The 16815-nt window shown below is 46.3% G+C and overlaps 1 protein-coding gene across 6 annotated transcripts in view; it reads right to left on the bottom strand.

The window, feature by feature from the left end:
• The window catches only part of LOC147632694 (AP-1 complex subunit gamma-1-like), a 143939-nt gene extending 127375 nt beyond the window's left edge, over positions 1–16564 (bottom strand). For 2 of the 6 annotated variants that reach the window (XM_086807514.1, XM_086807515.1), the window contains exons 1-3: positions 16335–16562; positions 15344–15643; positions 15041–15182 (exon numbers count right to left, since the gene is read on the bottom strand). In XM_086807514.1, the coding sequence (XP_086663640.1) occupies positions 15041–15182; positions 15344–15643; positions 16335–16351 (459 nt within the window). In that variant the 5' untranslated portion in view covers positions 16352–16562. Of the gene's footprint in view, positions 1–15040; positions 15187–15343; positions 15644–16334 lie in introns of all 6 variants that reach the window. The other 4 variants (XM_086807513.1, XM_086807517.1, XM_086807516.1 and 1 more) reach the window with 4 other exon arrangements.
• Positions 16565–16815: the final 251 nt, after the last annotated feature.

The raw sequence follows: 16815 nt of genomic DNA on the forward strand, positions 1-16815 counted from the left end.
CACCCTACTCCAATGAATGCTCTCCATAGTCAAAGAGTTTCCCTAGTTTGGGAGCCGGCCCGCCGACCAATGCAGGTGGTGTAACAAAGCTTTCCAGTCTTGAATGAGAACAGTAGCATAGAGAAAACCCGTGATTTTGCCATTAAATGTCCAAAAACTATATCATCATAACGGGTGACCCAATGTCCATATGCTTCTGTACACATGGAGACACGCATACTGCCAACATGCAATCCCATGGCTTTGTGTGTGCCACGAAATCAAGTAGAAGCATCACCTTCCTCGCAAGGACATGATAATGGATATTGAGAATTTTAAGTCCACCATGCATCTTAGGCGAGCAAACCAATTCTTGCTTCATCAGACAAAGGGCTTATCTGTCCGCTTTTGTTTTCCACATGCATTCCAGGGCTTTAGACATGAAAAGATCAATTTGTCTACGAGACCAAGGCAGCAAAGGGACAAAGAATTGCACGTACATGCAATGGCCATGTAGACAGCTTCCAATATTCAATTTTGTGATGTAGCTTATGTATCAACCACTCAGTCTCTTCTTTGAGGGAGATCTCTCATCCAATGGGATACCCAAGAGTAATTTGTCTGACTGCAATTTGTCCTGGCCAGAGTAATCTATGCCAATCATAATTTCTCAACGGTAATAGCTTTGATTTTGCGAAGTGGACATTCGGCCCAACAGCCAACCCATAAAGTGACAAAGCTTGCATGAGAACCCTCACATCAGGCTATGTGTTCCAAGGAAAAGAGAAAGAATCATCGGCATAGGCTTGAGCCACAAACTTGTTTCCATCCCCCATGGAAATTCCATATAGCAGGCCATCCAGTGATACCTTATCCATGTACAGTAGCAATGGCATATAGCAGGGCAATAAGAGGACAGCCCTGTCTGACACGTTTGCCTAACTTCCAGGGAGCTAAAAGTTCTTCTCCCAAAATGCATTTCGTTGTACCTTCTTGATATAGCTAGAAAACAACATTTTTCGTTTTGCACCCAAATCCCATTCTATCCATTACCTGTGCTATGAAATCCCATTGGACAGTATCAAAGACTTTAGCTATGTCCACCTACATAATGAGGACATCTCGGTGCATGTATTTGGCATATTCAATGCCTACATAAGCATTGGCTATATTGTCCATAATTTGCCTTCTTGGGACGACGCCATACTAATTGGGATGAAGGCCAAGCATGCAGTATACCTTTGATTGTATTCATAAGCATCTTAGTCACAAGCTTGTACACCACAACCATCAAAGAGATGGGATGCCGATCCGCTAAACCTTCACAAAGCTGTTTTTTGGGCAGCAATTTAAGTAAGCCTTCTTTCTAGGCATATGGCGACTATCCAATAGACCAGCAATAATTGGCCATTAAGAGGATGGGCTGTTTTAGAACATCCCAAAATGCGTGAAAGAACTCCACCATAAGCCCATCCCATCCTGGAGACCTCCATTTACCTAGATTTTTGAGAGCATCATCCAGTTCTTCCTAGTAAAAGATGCATCCATACAAGCTGCCTAAGAGGTGTGACTATAGGCTAAACATACTGCAAGAGTTCAAGACGTGCATGGAATACTTCCTCAGACGGGGGCTGAGGGGCAGCAAGCATGTCTGCAAAATAGTGATGACAAACATTAGCAAGTTTTGCTTTGTTACGTGTCCAAGTTCCATCAGATAGCTTTTTTTTAAATAGATACCAACCGTACGTGCTGAAGTGACGTGAACCTGCGCTGCTGCCCCCGCCTGCCCTCTATTGCCTCCGGCTGCTCCTTTGCTGCTCCCGCCTGCCTCTGCTGCCTTCGCCTGCCCTTCTGCAACCCCCCGCCTGTCCCGCTGCAGCCTTCGCTAGCCTTTACTCAATCCCCGCCTGCCCTTCGCTAGCCTCACTCCCCGCCTGCCCTTCAGCTGCCCCCGACCTGCCTTCACCTGCCCCTTTTGCTGTCCCCGCCAACCCCTTTTGCTGCCCCGCCTCCCCCTTGCTGCCCGCCCCCTGCCTTCTTCAGTCCCCGCCTGCCCCTTTGCCCTTGCTTCCCCAGCTGCTCCCCGCCTTTGTCCCCCTTGCTCTGCTGCCGTTTTCCCAGTAGCTATTTTATCTGGATTCAAGACGGCCGCCCACTTTTCTTGATTGGTCTTATGGCTTTTTCTGCCGCAGCCAATCTCTCATCACCCCCACTGGCCGGGAGAATCATCAATTTTTCACAAGACAGGCTCACCTCTCTTCAGCACGACATTGACCTTGAGGTCCAGACTACCCTTGTTGCGAGAGTTTATGGTTCCCACCCCTCTCCTTCGCAAGCCCGTGAATGGCTTCTAGCAACTCTCCCTTCGGAGCTGATTGTGCACTTTCAGGATACTCATTTACTTGGTCGAGGCTTCTTCCAGGTGGACTTTCATTCTTCAGAAGCTACTTCTCAGGCTTTGGCTAGCAGCCCCTTTCCTCTTGGTCCTAGGAAGATTTTCTTCTTTCAGTACCAGGTGGGCTTTGATCCAGTGGTGGAGGATCATTGCCTTACCCCGGTCTCACTACGGTTCCCTACTCTTCCTCGGTCCTATTGGAAGCTTTTAGCTTCCATAGGGGCATCCCTTGGCCAGGTTCTACCTCCTTTGCCACAGCAAACCACACAGCGTTGGGTTGTGGTTAGGGCTGGCAGACACCCTCGGACCCTCGTACCTGCCCCTTCACCCCCCACAACCCCTGTGGAGCACCCTAACCCCTATGCAGCTCTTGCCTCACAGGATGTTGATCGTTTTTTGGAGGATGAGGCCTTGCAGGCACATGATCTGGATCCCTCACAGGAGGATGCTGCATTACAGTTACAGTTATTACAGGATGATGTACCCTTGAGGATGATGTTGCACATTCGCATTGTCATGGTACCTTTTCCAGTTCTGAGGACTAGCCCTAGTTTTTCCCCGGAGTGGGAGACGTACTTCCGCCTCTAAAGGGAGTCCTTCGTCGACCACGAGATCTGGTTGTTCCTACTCTGAGTCTTTATGAGAATTGTCTCTTGGAACATTCAGGGTCTTTGGGGTTTTTTTCGGCATCGACGGAAACAAATTGTAAAAACCCAGCTTCATTGTGCAGTCACACGTGGACCTATGGATATATTGCTCTTGCAAGAGCATAAACTGGATGCTAGTCAATGTGGGAGATCAGGCAAGCTTCTATTGGGACACACCTTTTGGTCACCGGCTGTTGGTACCAAGGGTGGTGTTTGTATCTCTGTTTCAGCTTTGATCTTGCCTTGCATCATTGGACATGGTGTCATTTTGCCTGCGAGAGCGCAATGGATCCTTCTTATGCAGGGTACTACACGCATTGGTATTCTCAACCTCTATGCTCCTAACCATAGAGGTGAGAGGATTGCCTTTTGGAAATCTCTCACTACATTATGCCTCTTGCCAACCATTGGATTATTGGTGGGGATTTTAACATGGTTGAGATGCCAACGGATAAAAGAGGTGGACATGAGGGCTTGGTGCATCCTCTTGAAAGAGCGTCTTGGAAGAGGTTTATACTCTCCATTCATGGTAGAGATTGTTGGCATGAGGATGACATTTTGAGGAGTCCATCCACTCTTCTTTATTCATGGTCTAACAGGAGAAGAGATGTAGGATGTATCTATGCACGGTTAGACAGATTTTATGTGGATGATTGGGTGCTTGACAGAGGTGGACATACTTTGATTGCTACAGGCACCTCCAAATAGGATCATTGCCCAATGGTTTTATGTATTAGAGATCCGAATTGCCATGGATCAGCACCCCATGTACGCATCCCTCATCATTTGTTTTCAGATGCAGAGCTATCGCGTCGTATGCTTGATATTTGGAGATCTCATGACTTCTTACAGGCCTCTCAAAGCCGCCTCTGCTCTCTATGATATTAGTGACTTTTATCACACATGTGCCCTGTCTAAGAGGCAAGAGGCCTTGGACTTGGAAAGGGCTATTAGACGTAGATTAGCTGCCTTGCAGAAAGAGCACGAGAAACATCCTCATGCTCAATCGGTTGCAGATTCTTTATATACTGTTAGAGCAGAACTTCATCACTCTCTTGAGCAGCGCGCGGAGTACCGTTTCCATGCCCAAGAATCCTTTTGGACACAGATGGGTGGCAGATGTAACAAACATTTCTTTGCTTCTCACGGCCCATCTCATGCCAGAGAGTGTCAGGCAGTTGCAGGATTCACATGGCACTCTTCACTCAGATCCTCTTATGGTTAGACAGATTGCCACCAATTTCTATTGCGAGCTTCTTAGTGCTGAGCCGCATTCTGATTTGAGACACAGAGCACAGAGGAAGGTTTGGAATGCATTGCCACATTTGCTCACTGAGGAGATGTGTGCCGCTCTGGATGCCCCTTTTTCTATGCAGGAGTTCAGTCATCCTCTTCATGCCTTACCTCATGGTAAGTGTCCAGGGGAGGAGAGCATCTCCCCTGTTTTTTTCATTACTTTTTGGGATGAGATTGGGAATGAGATCACATCAGCTTTGCAGGAGATGTGGGACACAGGTTCTATGCCTTCTTCTCTCACTAAGGGGCTTATTTATCTTATTCCTAAGAGCGGGGATAAGACATTGATTGGCCAGTGGAGACCTATCACCTTACTTGGGACTGCCTATAAGATTCTTGCTAAGGCAGTGAGCATCAGGTTGCAGCCAATTTTGCAGGATGTTATTCATGATACCCAGAATGGATTCTTACACGGCAAGAGCATCTTTGATAACATTTTCTTGTTTTGGGAGGCCGCCGAATGGGCTAAAGCGAGCAATCAGCCCTTAGCCATTCTGCTCTTGGATTTTGAGAAGGCCTATGATAGTGTGGATTGGGACTTCCTTGAGGGTACTCTTAGTCATATGGGCTTCTCTCAGAGATGGATCAAGCGAGTTTCATGCATGTATCGTGATGCCCACAGCAGAGTTCTTGCTTGCGGTGATAGAGGAGGGCAGTTCAAATTTCAAGCTCATGACGACACGGCTGCCCATTAGCCCCTTTATTATATTTCATAGTTGTACAGGCCATGAGCATCTTTCTCCGCTCCACTGCTCGTATTTCAGGACTGAGGTTGCCTCTTCGTAGTTGTGAGGAGTTGGTTGACTCTGAGTTAGCAGATGACACAGCCCTGTTTTTGGAGGCTTCACATATATGCTTATGTTCCTTCCGGGTAGCACTAGAGGAGTTCTGTTTGGCAACAGGGACACTCATTACTTGGCACAAATCTGTTGGTTTTTGGGTTAGTGATTCACCGAGAGTTGATTGGGGTGCAGAGCTTGGTTTTACTTGGATTAGCAGAGGATGCACTGCTAGATATTTGGGATGCCAAGTTGGGATTGATATTTCTCCTGCCCAGCAGTTTGCTGCTGTACTTATGAGTATCCGGAAGAAGCTCCTCCATTGGAGCTCCAGGAGATTAGATTTAGCTTCCAGAGCTTTGGTGGCTAATCAGGTTTTGCTTGCCTCAGCTTGGTTTATTGCCTCTTGTTGGTGCTTCTCTCGTGCGTGCATTGGCCAATTGCGGAGATTGATCCACAATTTTCTCTGGTCGGGCTTGGATGGCACCTTAGACACTCGTGCCAAGGTAGCTTGGCTCACAGTTATTCAGCCCAAAAGAGAGGGGGGCTTGAATATTATCGATCCGGATGTTCAGTGCAGGGCGTTGCTTTGCAAACTTGTGGTCAGAGGTTTCCTACCAAGCACTGAACCTTGGAAGGATTTTTTCGTGTCTCAAATTTCCAGATGTACACCCAGGGTTGGGAGAGACTGGATACCCAACACACGTTTTTTGTTCACAGAGGCTGATATTAGGGCACCATCTTCCCTCTTATTGCAACCATTGTCAGAGCATGGAGAAGCATAAGATATTTTTTGCGACAAAGGCTTCCTAGGTCTTTGGACGAGGCTAACTGACAACCTATTATGTGGAACGAGTTCATTAGGGATGAGGCTGGTCGGCCACTTGGTGCATCTCGTTATATGCAATGGTCAAGATGGGAGAGATGCACATACACAGTTCTTGCTTGGAAGACCTTTAAGAGTCTTCTGGAGGATCGAAGAGTTGCATCCACTCAGCATCTTAGGGGCTCTCGCATTCGTATTGATCAGATTGATGCAGCTATTCCGCATGAGTGGCTTTTTGGGACCTTTCACGGAGACTATCATCCGAGTTGGCTGGGAGTTTTTTCAAGGATAGGCATACCTTTGCAGGTCATTGCTCTCCCGGGCCAGGAGGATACAGATTGCCTCATTTATTCTATCATGCCTGGTGGGAGATTGAGGAGATGTAGTATGGAGGAGATCATCCCAAATACTAGGCTTAGTCCAGTCAGGATTGTTGTCGCTCGGGTAAGCACTGGTTCATTGACCCCTCTCCTCATATAGTGACTCATGGCTCTTGGTGTTTGTGGCTATATGGTGGCAGTCCTATCATATATCTTCAGTGGGATCCAAGAGAGTAGGAGTGGATTGATGCCTTTGATCCTTTGAAAAGCCTTCCCTTTTTCAATTTCACTGCTCGGAATGCCAGGCTTCTCCTCACTCGACAGATGCATAGGATCCCTACTCTCAGGCCTCATTGGGAGAGTTATGATATTTCTCCAGTGATACAGTGCATACATCGGCATAGACTTTGGCACTCATACAGAAGGAGCCAGATCTTTCCTTTCTTTTGGTTATTCTTACACCACCAATCAGTGGAGATCAGTTTTCGGTGTAGCACCTTCCTGTCCTAGATGTGCGGCAAATTCTGAGTCCGTACAACATTGTCTATGGGGATGCAGCATTGCACAGCAGATTTGGGGTCCTATAGCCCAACTTATAGGCAAATTGAGTGGCCGAGCCATGCATGTGACTTGGGGGGCAGTTGCTTGGCTCTCCCAGTCCGGTCCGCAGCTTTTTTACGAGGGCAGTGGTACAGATTCTGCTTTTTTCATTCGTAGAGATATTGCCCAGCATGGTTTATCACAGGATGTTCCTCACTCTGATTATACACCCCCTAGACAGAGGATTGACACCAGTTGGGAGATTATTGCCAGTATTACAGCATGGCAGATCTGGAGAGCTAGATGCACGGAGGCTATTGAGGGTGTCCAGATTTTTGGGTCTCAGTGCATTAGTACTATATGGGGTGATATCGTCCACACTCTTACGGCTACTTGGGCTCGCATTCAGGGGCCCTCTCGTTTGCACAGGCGAAGCGTACACATGCCCATAAATATAACACTTACGTATGCACTCCAATGTCCCCTCAAGGAGGCTCACAAGTGGAGATGCATCCAACACTCCCTCTCAGCTCCACGAGCGATGATGCCGTAGAAGTGAAAAGGCTTTCCCTCTGCTCTCGAGTTCATGCCTCATTGCACTACATCTCTTGGATGAGCTAATCTGCATCTAACCAACTGCCTTAGATCATGATGAACAACTCCAGTCCTCCAAAGAAGACAATGACCGGTCCTTTGGGAGCGATCCATGACCAATCTAGGTGTTGCCACCCTAGATCTCCTTAGCACCAGTGTGCACATTGCCAATGAAGACCCCATCCAGATAACATGGGAGAATCAATCTCCCTCTTCCTTCCACATCTTCCTCTAGATCCAAAGAGATGTAAAAGGCCAACTCAAGATTAGGAGGACCAGTCAGCATCGACAGATGCCATTGCATCAAAGTCAACATAGTAGCTGCCACAACACTAGCAGCAGCCACCTCTAAAGCCTTGGTGTCATCATCTGATGAAGAACTAGATGCTGCCTTCTTTGCTTTACGCTGTGCCTTATCCTTTTTCTTCACCTCACAAACCTTCATGGTGTAGCCCTTCCAACACTTCACTTTTGACATTGATTTACCCTTCTCTTCTTTCTTTATGCCAAATGGTGCAGCAGAAGCTTGCTCCTAACCTTTACCTGCCTACTCAAACCTTTTGTTCTTCGTCTCTTCTTCGAGTAACAGTGTTGAGACCTCAAGCAAAATCCTCTACGCCTCAACAGATGACACTGCCATTTGGATGAGCGGAATCACGGAATCCGACACGGTCATGATAATCAAGACAAAGGCTTGAGAATTACACTCCTCCCAATCTGCAATCAGCTATGGGTCAACTACTACTTCATCAATAGCACCTTCGTCATCCTCAATGATAAGTTTCCTTCTCAACCTGGATGTGAGAGTCTTCTCTGGCCCTCCTGGTTTCAACTCCTTGCCTTCAACAATTTTCCACAGCTTGCGGGCGACAAGCTAACTCAAGATCTTTACTTCCCACAATGGATAGTTGGATCCATCCAACTTGCTTGGCTCTGAGAACCCAATAGGTAGTAGAGATGCCATGCCTCAACTTATGCCAGAAACCTCAACCAATAATGCAAGAATCCTTGTATTTGCAGCCAAAACACCACTTGCAGCAGAAAAAACAGCTTTACCCCTTTGCATTTGAACTGAAAACAGTCCTCTCGGCAACTTGGGATTGATGAATTGTTGCACCACACTTCCGTTATTCTGAAGATGGACTGAATCACCTTTCCTCCCTACACGAGATGAAGAACCAACACTGTGTTTTCACCTCCATGCAATGAAGAGCAGCGTTTTCAGCAGATTGTCACTCTATGAGATGAAAAACAGCATATGCCTTTGTGTTTTCAGCCCCACATGATGAAGCACAGCAGCACATGGAACTGTGTCTTACCTATGGGACTGTCACTCCATAGGAAGACTAGGTTTATATGTTTTGCATCGTGCCAGTTTTTGTGCCGACAGATATTTTGTACTTATTCCATGAACGGGAGATATGTCCATGTTACTATTTGCACATGCACACATGTTTTGCATGTTTGAAACTGTTTTCGCATGACATGTATTTTTGTGTTTGCCTACTTGACGTGTTACTTACTGAGCGGGGACGCCTGCCAGTGAGTCGTGAAGTCTGTTCTGTATTCTGACGAGTTTTGGTGCATGGGAACATGACGAGTTTTGGTGCATGTGAACAGGTGGTAAGTATATTGCACATGTTATTTTAATATTTCATATTCTAACCTTTTTGTTTTATAAGGTTAAATGTTCACATTCATTTAAAAGTGGGCACCCACTTAGGGGCCAAGGTGGGGAGCCCCACTTAAGTGTGTGTGGGGGTCGGTGCATGGGCACCTACCCAACCCACCTTGGAACTGGCCACCCACATGCAAACGTGGGGAGCCAGCTAATCCATTTGTTTAACTCCACTTTAATTTTATAATAAAAGAAGCCATCACCCTTCGTGGAAAATAGGAGGAAACGGGCGACCATCTCTGCGCACGCTTTTCTGAGGCGGCTGTTGAACTGCTGCGCATAACTCATCCAAGCGATTCTGAACTGCTGCACAAGCTCTCTCAGTCAGCTGCATACTCCACGACAACCTTGTAGATACAATTTTTGGCGGCTGTACGTTCTGCTCCTACAGGCGGCAGCAGACCTGAAGGCTGCGCTGCCCACTTCTTTTGCAGGCAGTCGTAGGCCACCTCCAGCCAGCTGCGCCTGTTTCTCCAGCAGGCTACCCACTACAGGCAGCTGCGCAGGCTGCAACCAAGTGGCTGTACACAGCAGCCAGGTGCCTCCCCTCGGCTACTTTTCCCTCTCAGGCGGCAGAGCCTACAGCAAGAGGCAACGCCTGTCTTCAATTGGCAATTGCAAAAGCCTCTCCTTCCGTGTGTATTCTTCACCAGGCAGCTGCATCACTAGGCGGCTGTAGCAAGACAAACTCCTCCACAAGAAGGCAGGCTGTGTCCTACACAACAGGTGGTTGCACTTCCTTTCCATAGGCGGTGTTTTCTTTCTTCAAGTGGCTACATCTCGGTGTTTCTCTCAAGTAACTGTACACATGGGTATTGGACTTCCCTCTGCCATCCACAAGTAAGTGAATTTTCAGATTTAAATAAAGTCCTTTGTGAAAAATCTGATAAGGGATTCATCCCCCACGGTAACACCCGTTCGATGCCGGGTAGTCCAAGCTCTATTGGCGAACCTCGGTCCAAAGGTGCTGAGATCGGGAGAGCCAGGCGTTAGTACGTGAGCGCCTGTTTGTGCGTGGTCTCGGAACACCAGTGAGGCGCTCTCCGCGGAGTCCAGTGAAAGCACAGGACCATAGAGATTGGACCACGCTAGTGGTCATTCTGCTTCGAGCGTCTAATTTAAACGTCGACTTCGAATCTATTTGTTTGGTACTGTTTTCATATGTACATGGACATCATCTTGTTCTTGGAACCCATGGAGCATTGTATTTGTTAAATACTCCCATCATATATTGAGGGGGGGGTTCGGCCCGTTCCGGCCCCAGTGCTGGTGTCCATCTTTCCATTTCATTTCATTTCAATTTCAAGTTGTATTAAGTTGTCCATTTCAAATTTGTGGTTTTAAAGTTGTGCTATTAAGCGTGTGGGTGTCCAACGGAGTCTTCCCACTTGACGGGATCGGTTTCAATCTGCCTCCTAGTCCAAGTAAGTGTAATACGCAGTGCTTAACTATTGTTGATAGATTTAGCAAATTTGTTATGCTTATTCCTTGCAGGGCCAATGTAATCGCCAAGGATGTTGCCCAGTTGTTCATTCGGCATTAGTACCCGATTGGCACGATTCCTAAGACCATAGTGTCAGACCAAGATGCCAAGTTTACCAGACGTTTTTGGAGGGTATTGTTTGATAACTTTGGTACTAAATTGAATTTTTCCAGTGCATTCCACCCACAAACGGACAGCCAGACAGAGATATACAACCAGTTGGCCTTTGATGTACTGAAGTGTTATGTCCACAATCAGCAAGGGAAGTGGGAATCTTATTGCCTTTAGTTCAAGCTGTTTTGAATGATTCTTTTTCTTCAGCTATTGGCAGGACTCCATATGAGACAGCACTGAGCATTCGGAAGACCTTTCCAGTCATTTTTGACCAGGACCTCGTCTTCAGTACCTGAAAAGCGACGGAGTCTTACTAGGAGATTTTAGAGTCTGTAAAAGACAGATTGGCTAAAGCGCAAGAGGCCTACACTCGACAGGCCAATAAAGACAGAAGGGATATGAAGTTTTTGGAAGGGGATTGGGTTTATCTTCAAATTATGAAGCAAAGGTTGAAGCACGTGGGCAAGTGATGCCCAAAGTTGTCTTTCAGGAGCTTCAGATCTTTTCCCATCCAAAAAAAGATTAAAGAGGTTTCCATGCAGTTAAAGCTACCTCCGAGTTGGACTATGCACATGTGTTTCACGTCAATTGGTTAAAACCATATGCAGGTCCAATCCCTTCAGAAGTTATAGACGAGGCGGAACCAGATATTGTTGATAAAGCGGAAGTTATGGTTCCAGAACAGATCCTTCTGCACCGTTTCAAGCATGGCTCCGGCCGAAGGCAAAGACACTTCCTCACGAAGTTTCAGGACTGAGGGACCCACGAAGCGGTATGGCTTGACAAAGTTTTTCGAAGACTATCCGGTGTTATTGACGAATTATTTGAAGGCTCTGCAGCTTCCGTCAAGTTAAGCAGAAGGGAATGTCACGTACATCCCGCACTTGGATGCCACGTAGACATATTTGTACAGAACGTGCAGAACCTGGGATGGTAAATTGGTCCCATGTGAGCCCAATCTGGGACGAGTTAGCCAGGGATCCATCCCAGTCGTCGAGGTCAGGTGTGCATTGTCCTGCACCTGAGTCCAAGGTCAGGTGTGCATTGTCTTGCACATGAAACAGTGCCAGTCCGCGCTGTGAGTCTCCCTCTGGAATGATGTCAGTGATTCTGTGTATCTGGTATGGCACTGGATGCCATATCATTGTGTAGATAGTTAGGGTTTGCTTTTAGGAAAAGGGGCCAGCCCATAGGGCTACCCCAAGTCCTTGTGTGGGCATAGGGATAGTGTAAAACCACCCCCATGAGGGCCAGGAAGGCCCTGGCTGAACCCACTAGCCATGGAGGGGCTGTAAGACAGCCCCAAGAGCATGCCAAGGGCAGGTGATAGCACATCCAGCATTATGATGACTGTAGGGCAAGTGTGGGGCAGCCCACACATGCTGCCCAGCCCTCAGAACAGAAGGGATTCAGTGCGCCCAGCCCCTAGGAAATCAGGCGCCTAGTGCCCAGGCATCAAGGGACTGATGCGCACCAGTTTATGGGAATTATCTAGCATTTAATGCTATTATTTCAGTCGTGGGCAGAATATAAGCTAGCCGCCTAGATTAATACTGGCCGATTGCTTTTATGTAGTAGTATAAATAGTGAGCCCACAATCCCATTGTGTTATCTCATAATTCACCAAGAGCCAAGGCAAACAAGGGCCAGGACAGCCAAGAAGTTGCTAACGCAAAGGGGTGAAGGACTGCAAGTCACGGGCAGAGTTATCTCAGCCAAGAAAGGTCAAGTTTTCCTGTATTTTCTTTTCACATTTACATCATTCTAATAAAGCAAATACACCATTTGTGGTGGGGGCCCTACAGAGGGTATTTGGGACCCAATAATGTGTCCTCTCCTCTCTCTCTCTCTCTCTCTCTCTCTCTCTCTCTCTCTTTCTCTATTTTCTGCACATCTTCATTCAGTTTTGTGCGTTAATTTCCGTCGCGACAAGTGTGCTGATTTCTGAGCATTGAAGTTACCGATCTCCCCCAAAGCTTCCGCATGTTACAGATGGCCTCTCCCCTGTCTTTTTCATTATTTTTAGGGATGAGATTGGGGCTGAGATCACATCGGCTCTCCAGGAGATGTGGCACACAAGTTCTATGCCTTCTTCTCTCACTGAGGGGCTTATTTATCTTATTCCTAAGAGTGGGGATAAGACATTGATTGGCAGTGGAGACCTATCACCCTACTTGGGATTGCATCTAAGATTCTTGCTAAGGCAGTGAGCATCAGATTGCAGCCAATTTTGCAAGATGTCATTCATGATACTCAGAATGGATTCTTACACGGCAGCAGCATCTTTGATAACATTTTCTCGTTTTGGGAGGCCGTCGGATGGGCTAAAGCGAGCAATCAGCCCTTAGCCATTCTGCTTTTGGATTTTGAGAAGGCCTATGATAGTGTGGATTGGGACTTCCTTGAGGGTACTCTTAGCCATATAGGCTTCTCTCAGAGATGGATCAAGGGAGTTTCATGCATGTATCGTGATGCCCACAGTAGAGTGCTCGCTTGCGGTAATAGAGGAGAGCGGTTTCAGATTTCTCGCTCAGTACAACGGGGTTGCCCTTTAGCCCTATTATTATATATCATAGTTGCAAAGGCCATGAGCATCTTTCTCCGCTCCACCGCTGGTATTTCTCGATTGAGGTTGCCTCTTCGTGGTCAAGAGGAATTGGTTGACTCTGAGTTAGCTGATGACACAGCCATGTTCTTGGAGGCTTCACATATATGCTTATGTTCCTTCCAAGGAGCACTAGAGGAGTTCTGTTTGCGCGCAGGGGCACTCATTAATTGGCACAAATCTGTTGGTTTTTGGGTTAGTGATTCACCGAGAGTTTCTTGGGGTACAGAGCTTGGTTTTACTGGGATCAGCAAAGGATGCACTGCTAGATATTTGGGATGCCAAATTGGGATTGATATTTCTCCTGCACAGCAATTTGCTCCGGTACTTATGAGTATTCAGAAGAAGCTCCTCCATTGGAGCTCCAGGAGATTAGATTTAGCTTCCAGAGCTTTGGTGGCTAATCAGGTATTGCTTGCCTCAGCTTGATTTATTGCCTCTTGTTGGTGCTTCTCTCCTGCATGCATTGGTCAATTGCGGAGATTGATCCGCAATATTCTCTAGTCGGGTTTGGATGGCACCTCAGACACTCGTGCCAGGGTAGCGTGGCTCACAGTTATTCAGCCCAAACGAGAGGGGGGCTTGAATATTATCGATCTGGATGTTCCGTGCAAGGCGTTGCTCTACAAACTTGTGGTCAGAGGTTTCCTACCACGCACTGAGCCTTGGAAGGATTTTTTCTTGTCTCAGATTTCCGGATGTACACCCGGGTCGGGAGAGACTGGATGCCTAGCACACGATTTTTGTTCACAGAGGCTGATGTCAGGGCACCATCTTCCCCTCTTATTGTAGCCATTGTCAGAGCATGGAGAAGCATGAGATCTTTTTTGCGACAAAGGCTTCCTAGGTCTTTGGATGAGGCTGACCGACAACCTATTATGTGGAACGAGCTCATCAGGGATGAGGCTGGTCGGCCACTTGGTGCATCTCGTTATATGCAGTGGTCAGGATGGGAGAGATGTGCGTACAGATTTGGGGTTCTGTAGCCCAACTTATGGGCAAATTGAGTAGCCGAGCCATGCATGCGACTTGGGGGGCAGTTGCTTGGCTCTCCGAGTCCGGCCCGCAGCTTTTTTATGAGGGCACCCCCCAGACAGAGGATCGACACCAGTTGGGAGATTGTTGCCAGTATTACAGCATGGCAGATCTGGAGAGCTAGATGCACGAAGGCTATTGAGGGTGTCCAGATTTTTGGGTCTCAGTGCATTAGTACTATATGGGGTGATATCATCCATACTCTTATGGCTTCTTGGGCTCGCATTTAGGGATCCTCTCGTTCTGCACAGGCAAAGCGCGTGATACCATGGCATCTTCTTTTCCTCTAGTACCACAGGTCTTACATGGCATCATGATGCTCCTCAGTGGATCACCTTACATATTGGGGTCTAAAACAACTCTAATGAGTTTGGTGATCTATTTACTAATGCTTCCACAAAACCCTTTGTTTTGCTGCTTATCCTTTCCTTGATGATACAAGTCATACAACCAGTCTAGGCTATACAGGGCTAAAAGATAAAGGCTAAATGATAAATGTTAGGGATGATGGTAACGCTGTGAAAATGCCAGAAAACAAGACACAAGGATAGGGTGGCATTGAAGCAAGGAGCTCAACTCCTTGTCGAGATTGAAATGATTCAGATTTGAAAACAATAGAATAGTCCATAGTTTCCCTCAATTCACTAAGTGCGGAAAGTACTTACATGTTGTACTTGTAACTTACCTGAATTAATTAAAAAGTTGCACTTAATCCTTAACATAAACCAATACAATCAAATAAATCTTACTTTCTTACGAATGTATGGATTCCCATTCTGCAACAATCTTGCCACTTCAGAGGCGAGATCACTAGCCATTTCAGCAGAGCAAAGATTTGCAAACGCACAAAGTGCAATGCCCACGATGAATTGGTTCACATTGTTTAGATCACTTTCTAAAATTTAAGGACAAAGTTGTGATCTATACAATGAGATCAGGTTCTCACAAACACAAACACACATGCTAGTGTGCACACATGTTGACATGATGCCAAGATGCATGCATATCTCATTATTTGAAGTTAATAAACAAAATTGCAAAATTCTGGATACTTTTTTATAGAATTGGTGACCAGCATGAGCAGCTCTTGTTTCTCATCCAACAGTAACATAAAGCCAAGGTATCCCATCCTCTTCTCTGGAAACCCATTTCCAGCAATCAATTTGAGGCATTCCATCTGTCCGAAGTGTGTAGGGTAACCCAGCATGTGCATGAACATGAGCTTCACAACATTTCGATGTCGTTTTGGGTCGTCATCCTTGAATGCCGTGCGCAGGGCAGCGCTCTCTTTAGCAATGATCTCTCTCTCCTCAGCAGCAGTTTTACAAGCCCGCACTTGCCGGATGAGATCCCTGCTTGTAAAAACCTGCCACTTATCATCTCATCCATGACAAAATTTCTTTAGCAAGCTTGTGCTAAAAAGGCTAAAAAACATGTGAGCTAGGACAGTGATATCAACGGAGCCACAGCTTACGAGTGAAAAGCTAAAACACAATTAGCATGATAGAAATTCAACTAGTAATGTGACCACCACATTCAGAGCCACAGAGCCGAAAACACAATTAGCATGATAGAAATTCACATAGTACATACAGCAATATACTCTGCTCTGTTGCCAATTGAATGTGTTCTCCCATCATTGGGACATCATTCAGAAAATATGTTGAAGAAGATTCATGTGTTGAAATGTTGACTTGAATGTGAGATGCCATAATGATCACATGCATGCGCACATACACACATATATATTGCGCATGTTTGTATGTACATGTATGTATGCATGCAGTACCATCATGCTATCACATATATGCGCATACATTCGAGCAAACATGCCCCAAAATGTACCATAACTCGAGCTTTATATATCTCAGTAATGTATATATGTATGTATGCGTATGTGTATGTATATGAACATGTCTATGGGTATGTATATGTAGGTAAGTACATATACGCATCTATTATATGCATGAACATGCACATAGAATAAATGTCGATTTTGTAAAATGTAAAATGTGATTTAAAAATAAAATTTGTTTGAGAAACCTTAATTTGGCAGACATGATGAGCGTAATACTGTCTGTGCAAGCTGTATCTTCCCGCCGCCCAATTCCTGCGTCATTGATAATGATAATCACCCATCATTCTGTTCGTTTTGCATGTAATCGCAATTTCACAATCCCCCATGGTTAAAAACATATCCAACAATTAAAATTAGTTGATTTTACATGGTTAGTAATTTTAAGTAACGTTCACCGTGTGAAAGTGTAATATATTAATGTCAGCGGTTAGAATGGAGTTCGAGAGTTCTACCACTAGACTACGGTTTGTGTCCCATTATGGGGGCTCGGGTTCGCTGTCAGTGAGCTACGCGACAAGGGTTGGTTGTGAGCCGATGGAGTAATCCACCTTCCCACTAACCCAGAATGGAGTTCGAGAGCCAATGAAGATACAGCCTAGCGGTAAGGTGTTGAAGTCCCATGCAGGAGGTGCTGGGTTCAAAACCTGCTCGCTGTTGTGACGGCGG

The sequence above is a fragment of the Cibotium barometz genome, chromosome 13, assembly GCF_041138505.1.
Source record: "Cibotium barometz isolate CiBa-2024 chromosome 13, ASM4113850v1, whole genome shotgun sequence".
In the NCBI taxonomy this organism is placed as follows: domain Eukaryota; kingdom Viridiplantae; phylum Streptophyta; class Polypodiopsida; order Cyatheales; family Cibotiaceae; genus Cibotium; species Cibotium barometz.